We start from the raw sequence: 7500 nt of genomic DNA on the forward strand, positions 1-7500 counted from the left end.
GCCTCTACTCTGTTCTTCACATTCCATAGGTCACAGAGAACACATGGGCAATATATTATTAATCAAAAACCCTAGGCGTTTCACGGCTCGGCCACTCCATGCTAGCCCTCGCCTAGCAAAATAGCTTATATAATATAAAACACATTGGCCGGCTTAACTGGTGGACGTCTTGCTGGCGTCGGGAAATGACTTTTTTTGGTGTGTTAGTTTGTCAGTCGAGTCATTGGTCAGTCTAAGAAAATTAACCCAGACATACTACTTCTATCAAACAACGATCTCAAAAAGTCAGAAATACTAACTGAACGTCTCCCAATTAACTCCCTTTAATATGACTACTAAATCATAAGTCATTATCACAACTCTCAAAGAAAAAAACATCAAGTTCTCCAACTCAATTCTCCAAATTCACACATCAGCACACACACAACTCAGAAATCACAGCAACTCCACGGACTTCTGCACTCACATTTCAAACTCGAATGTTCTCATAAGAAAAAAAAAGAAAAAATCGTAATGAGCCCAAGGAAAAAAAAAGAATCACGTAACACACCCAGACCCAAAAATGTTCTCTCAAGGTCTGATATCTGAATAACCCACAAAATCAGTAAAAATCTCCAATGTTTAACAGCAAAAACCCCTTTACTGCTCAATAATTAATCACAATGAGACTTAATGTCAAACTCCCATTTACGTAAGTAACAACTCCCGACAAATCACATCTCCCGTCCAAAAAGAAATGCTATTTAAAACTCAATCCCCCAAATTACATCTCTCAAGGAAAAGGAAGAAAAATAATAAAAAAAGGATAATCACAAATAAGCTTCTCCAATCACAAAATACATAATACATGTATAATATACATAACTCCCCGCGTTTTTCCCATGAAATGCTCCATGTAAAGTTATGGAATTTGCCAGAAAGCAAACTCTCACACATGCGCTTTCGTGAAATGCTATTATCAACATTTCCAGATATTGCGAAAATTCTGATCGATCATCATCAGAGGAAAAGAGTCAGCACACGGCTCATCACATCGCTTGTCAGCAGAAAAATTCACCTGCAGACGTATGCTCTAACAGCAGCATAAAAATTGTCTAGTCAGACACACAAGTTTGGAAAACTCATGACTCTATAGAAAAAGGTCTAACTGACACATTTCACAGAATTAACTCCAGGATATGACTAATGTGTCCAAAAAATTTGTCTCAAAGACTTACTCTCTCAACATGACACGGCCCAATTATATGCCTCCAAAAATAACACATTTGTGGAACATAAAAATGCACACATCTCCATAGGACTCGTAATGCAGTAATGACACTCGCCTCTAAATAGTCACGAAACCAAAGAGAAAGAACCACAGAAATCTTCTCTTGGCTCGAAAAAACTCCCATAACCACAAAAAAAGGGTCACCCGCCAAAGATTAATTCCAACTCCATATATTTGACCATAATAATAAAACCACTCCGGTTATACAAATATTTCCTCCATTTGGTTAATAACCAACCCCATATTATTCACTCTTATTTCTCCAATAGCCACATGTTTAAAAAAAACAACACCACTCTAGGAATAGAGAATAATCACCTCTATTTTGGCAAATACAAAATATTTACCTCTATTTCTCCAATAACTCCATGTGGAATAAAATAAGGCTCCAAAAAATATACCTCCAAAAAGGAATATAAAAAAAATGAAACCCTACCTCCAAAAAAAATGTGCACTCAAGGCAACTAACTCACACACTCACAATTATTGCCCCATAATCTCCAAATATGTGTCTCCATTTGCAACAAAGATGGCTGCAAAATAACTGAACTAAACATAGCTCTCATCACCATTGGCAAATATAAAAAATGGCCAAAAATATATCCCCAATATATTATATCTCAAATTATAACTCCAAAATAGTATATCTCAATCATAACTCCAAATAGTATATCTCAATTCTCCAGAGAATAACTCAATGTTATAGTCAAAAACTACAAAACTCTCTCCATTTAGCATAATTGCTAAAAAAAATGCAAAAACTCGGCAAATAAAACTGTCTAGAAAATTCTAGAAAAAATCACCAATGAGCCACAAGTCATTATAACAGAACTCCAAATTCACAGTGTCTTAGCAAAGACTTCTCCATATGAACTACAACATAGGCCACTAGAAAACTTAACCAAGTTTCCTATCTCTCACAAAGTTGTCACAAATACAACAAAGGTATTGTGCAAGAAACTCACAATTTCTGGAAAACAAATATCCAGAGAAAAATGTAGTGCCATTACGTATGCATTCAAAATGTGCAAAAAATTCTCCCGTAAATTTCTCTGCAGCATCAAATAGCTGAAACACAAACACATTCCTGAACAATGACTCTGAGTCACGAACTGAGATATTAAAAAAAATATTCGCACCAACTGGAGAGAAAAAATAAATTCAAATTCACCCTTGGTAAAGAAAACTTGTGTCAGCGATGGCTAACTTCCAAAAAAGGAGAAAAGAAAAATCAACGGCACTGTTAACTATCTCTCGTAACTCACTAGTCGTCAAGCAATTATCTGTTGAACTCATAAAAAAAGGAAAAAAAAAACTAAAATAATGTGTTGTTAGTTCCTCCCAAATTCAAAAAAAAGATTTTACCACCCTTGATAGCCATTAAAACACCCACGTATTAGTATATAAAAAAACTCAGCATCAGAAATATCATTATCGCCAAAATCACCAAAAAATTGCTATCATCAAAATCACTAGTATCAGTGCAAAAAAAAAAAATATCACCAATGTCAATGCTTATCCATTTCTCCAAGAATTCAGCACAAAATTCAGCAAAAGTTCAGCAAGATTCAACACAGTTCACCAAGATTCAGTCAGATTCATCAAGATTCAGCAAAACTCATCCCCAGTATGACTGAAATATTCTCCAAAGTTACAAAAACTCAACAAATAATTAAGACAAGACTTCTCCCCATTAATCAGTGTAATAATTCTCCATGAATAATTATCTAACAATTATAGAATAATCTCCCATGAAATATCTCAAATCTCTCGTAAAACAAGTCTCCCGTAATGATAATTATACTTAAGCAACCCTCCTGTGACACATCTCAAGTATAATAATTATTATTAACAATAATAATTCTCCATAGCAACAATTCTCTTGCAAAGATCTCAAGTAAGGGTGTAATTCAAAATAGCTTACAACAGTAATGCTGAACCTTATGACACACAATTTCTCCAGCACACACCATACACGGCACCGGGCATTATCATTCAGCACCATTTTCAAAGTAATCTCTCCAACACAATAAAAAAAATAACAATAATCTGTGTCTCCCCATTATATTTGTGTCTTCCAAGGCACAAGTAAAACATACACCCATACAATGTATTTCAATTCTCTTTTTATTTCCTTTTCTCATCATCCAAGAGGGAAAAAAATATCTCTTTTCTAAAAAAAAAAAGACTCTACGGGCATTTCACTTCATCAACTAATCAATCAGCTGATGTCTTGGCATTGGAAATTCATTGTCAAGGGCAAACCCATCCCCCAACACCCCGACACAAAGAAAAAAAAGGAAGGAGGAGTTCACCCACACTGAGAAAAAGAAATGTTTCTCCCCCAACTGAACGTTGACACTCCCCCGTCAAGCGATAGAACACTCCCCCGAGGCATACACTAGTACCCATCTCCCTGCACTATCTCTCGAGGGAGGCCAGTGGTACCCTCCATGCACATGCACTATCCCCAGAGGTAGGCCATACTCCCCTTGCTATGTGCTGAGCCCGTAAAATTGTGGCCGCTCTGTCTCTAAGCCAAATATGCTTATCTAAGCACAGTTCACATGCATGGAAAAAAAACGTCTTTATACACCCTCATATTTTAAACAAAGACGAATACGTCTATTATAAACACGTGCAAATAAAGAAAACACGTCACTTCTGCTACTATGGGCAAAGAAAAGAATTTTTTTGACCTCTTGAACCAATCCCATTTCACTGAAATATTTAAACAAAAACCCTCCCCTTTGATAAACAATATTTTAACACTCACCACTCCATAATGGGAACAAAAAAAACTCGGAATTCGCGAAATGCACGGCAGTGATACACGCGCTAATAACAACACCCGCACGGCCATCTCGGGATGCACTAGTCATTACACAAGCAAAAGTCATACTGAGTGTGCCCACTGCTCCTAGGCTGACTCCCTGGGAAAAATGCTGAGTCCAATAAAATCCTTCCCTCTCCCTTCTGTTACCGGCCGGATAGATATTTCTCATTTTTTCTCGCTAAGTAACTGAAAACTAACAGTTTAACAATTTTCCACAATCCCACAAAGGCTTTGTCGTTCGAAAACTATCGCTAAGCCATAACCCATAACCCCTTTATTTTCTAACTGGTCACCTATATCTCTTCATTGGCGTTCCTAGGCATAAAAAAAACTTTTTACCACTTTTTTAACCGCTAGCCACCAAATCCTGTAATGGGGAGATTCCCGCATTATTCATTAGGTAAGCGTGTAGCACGAACATCAGGCAAACCAACACACAGTATTACACACAGCCTCTCACTCTCTCTCTCTAAGCAATCTCTCTCTCTCTCTCTCTCTCTAGCACCGACACCTCTTTCTCCCCATTCTAACAGGTAATGAAAATGAGAGAGTCGCATCATAACATTAACATTTATTAACAATGAATAAATAATTAATCAATCAAGTAATCAAGTCTTACAGACTAACTCAAAAAACCCCAAACAGTAAAATGTCTAATAGTAATGGCAGTCACCAAAAAGTCTACACCCCTCTGGGAACTCTCTGTCGGTCCCATTGCCAGTTCTGCCAGAACCGTCTGTTTCAAAGACACAGAACACATCCCGGTAAGTACACACACAAGTTTAACAATCATAGGTAAAAGATTGGATATTCTTAAAAATGTCAAACAGACAACAAGCCGCTCTTTGGCTAAAGTAATTTAACTTAGCTAAAGTAATCTTAACACTCACCCAAGCAACCGGACTATTTCGCACACTCAATAAAAAACTCCCGGCGAGCGCCACGGCATCTTGCCTTTCTCTCGAAGACGCCTCTATCAAAATCCCCCATAGACTTGGGTATTCAACATTATTAACAGAAAGAGGCGCACACGCACATACGTACGCACAGTTCGTTAGCGCCTCACAATTCTAGTTGCATCCAGTTTCACAAAGGCACTTTGAGAAGAGTTCATAAACTGTCGTGCATTGACTTGTCTAACTAAGCAGTTTTATCTCACGCCACCCATAGAAACTCATTGTTCAGCTACTCTCGGGTCGTCACCTCTACTCTGTTCTTCACATTCCATAGGTCACAGAGAACACATGGACAATATATTATTAATCAAAAACCCTAGGCGTTTCATATAGAATGATCCCTTTTGTTCAGCACTTCATATATTTCAACAGTGAAGAATTGTTGATGGTAGTATTTAGTGAGAACATACCTATAGTAGAGCCTTTGTTGTTTCTTATGACTTAATTTTGGAAATTTTATATAAGATAATACAAAATGTACATAGGCACTTTTTTTCAGTTGTATCCTCTCTTATTCTCCTAATGGAAAATTATGTTGTTGCCCATAAAAGATATTAGAGTGAATTATAAATGTACTAGTAACCAATAGGGTATAACAGAACTGTGGCAAACTCAAGATGTAGGCCTTTTGGATTTTAACACCAGTGTCCTTTCATTTTCAGTCAGAAGGATTTTTTTTATGCTACAGCTAAGAATATTTTTTCAATAAATTTGAGTAACATAAATACTATTTTAGCTCCTTAACGAGACTTTCACATGAAACTGAGGTGTATCTGAACAGAGCTTAGGACCCACGCTTGCCTTGAAACTTTGAAATCTTGCATCTGTGTTCTTTGTAATCTAGCAAGTTCTGAACATAGCATTTTTCATAAATATTTTCCTTGAAAATATCTTTGTGTAAGAAAATGCTGTCCTTCAAGGAGAAGATGCCCACCAGAATGCAAATTGAGTTATATAAGGTTTTTCTTATTTTTCCAGGCAGTGTTTGAGACTGATTGAGTCAGAACATGAAGACATTAAAGTTGAAAAAGACTTTATAGCTGCTCTACAGATGTTACCAGATTTTGGGATAACAAAGCTTCCTTTACAAGGTACATTAATTACAGTGCAATGCAGTTCTCTGTTGAATTGTTTTATATCAAAATAAGGAAAATGTTTCCATCATGGTACTTTGAGACAGAACTGAATGTCTGTTTGCTTTTATTTTTTCTTAAAGGTTTACCTTAGAATTTTGTTGATGAATTTTCTTTATTTTTAGTACGGCTGTGTGAAGATCGCCTCTCATTGATTGAGGAAGGACTGCAGTCTCAGAAAGGTTCTTACCGTCATGGATCCCGGTTGCTCCAGTTAGCATCCCTTTTACGGGTTTGTGGGGAAGACGTTAAGGCTAGACAGGCAAAGGTCTTAACTCTTGTCGCCCAGTCAGCATTAAAGGTATGTTTTGATAATTCAGATCGTATTTTACTGTTCTTGATATCTAGGTGATTTGGACATCGGTAATGGTCATTGTGCCTTGGCAAGGCATTTTATTATTATCATTATTATTATTCAGAAGATAAAACCTATTCATGCGGAACAAGCCCACTGGCCATCGACTTGAAATTCAAGCTTCCAAAGAGTATAGGTTCATTCAAAAGAAGTAACAGAACTTAATGGGAAATACAGAAAGAGGAGATAAGTTATTGGAAGGAAAGATAAATTAACAAATTATTTGATAAAAATGCAAGTAAAATATTAAAAGTTGGATTGTATTAGGATAATAATGCATTGCATCTTCGCTTGAACTTCTGAAGTTGGCACGACATCCTCTTAGAGGCTGTTCCGCGGTCCAATGGTGTGAGGACCTCTGGAACTGAGAATTTTGACAGTGAGGCTCATTTACTTCATAGTGTTGCTGCTGTTCAGTAAATCTAGTCGCTCTCAGCAGGAACAGGGGATCAGGGGCAATTGTGAATGTAGAAAGATATATGTTAAAGTACACCTTATGAAAAGATACAAGCAAGAGACCATCCGTTGATGGTCCAAGTCATAACTGCTAATATTAGGAAAAAGAAACGTACCACCACAAACCCCACTATCTAAAAGACATGATTCTCTGGCAGAAGCAGACTTCCATACCAGAAAACAGTACTCTAGTAAAAGAAGGACAATTGTTTAAAACAGTTTGCAATAATTTTATCACTACATATTGCAAATGTACAAGGCTTTATGAACAATACTTAATTTTTGTACGGCACTTGCTGAAGCTTTTATTAGATCTTTCTCAAAAGTAAGAAGTGAGTCAAAAGTTACTCTTAGAACAGTTAAAACTTCAGTCATTCAGCCAAGGCCCATCCACCTGAAGGGAAGGATTGGGTGGAAAATCTGCACAAGATCTGTTAGTCGATAGTAGTGTTTTTGTTTTACTGGAGCTCAGCTTTATATCCCACAGACTACAC

The 7500-nt window shown here is 36.9% G+C and overlaps 1 protein-coding gene across 1 annotated transcript in view; it reads left to right on the plus strand.

The window, feature by feature from the left end:
• Positions 1-7500, plus strand: part of LOC135196168 (NBAS subunit of NRZ tethering complex-like) — a 668624-nt gene that overhangs the window by 85716 nt on the left and 575408 nt on the right. The window contains exons 3-4 of the mRNA XM_064222745.1: positions 6041-6153; positions 6321-6496. Coding sequence (XP_064078815.1) covers positions 6041-6153; positions 6321-6496 — 289 coding nt within the window. The remainder of the gene's footprint in view (positions 1-6040; positions 6154-6320; positions 6497-7500) is intronic.

Source organism: Macrobrachium nipponense, chromosome 17, assembly GCF_015104395.2.
Source record: "Macrobrachium nipponense isolate FS-2020 chromosome 17, ASM1510439v2, whole genome shotgun sequence".
NCBI classification, from domain to species: Eukaryota; Metazoa; Arthropoda; class Malacostraca; order Decapoda; family Palaemonidae; genus Macrobrachium; species Macrobrachium nipponense.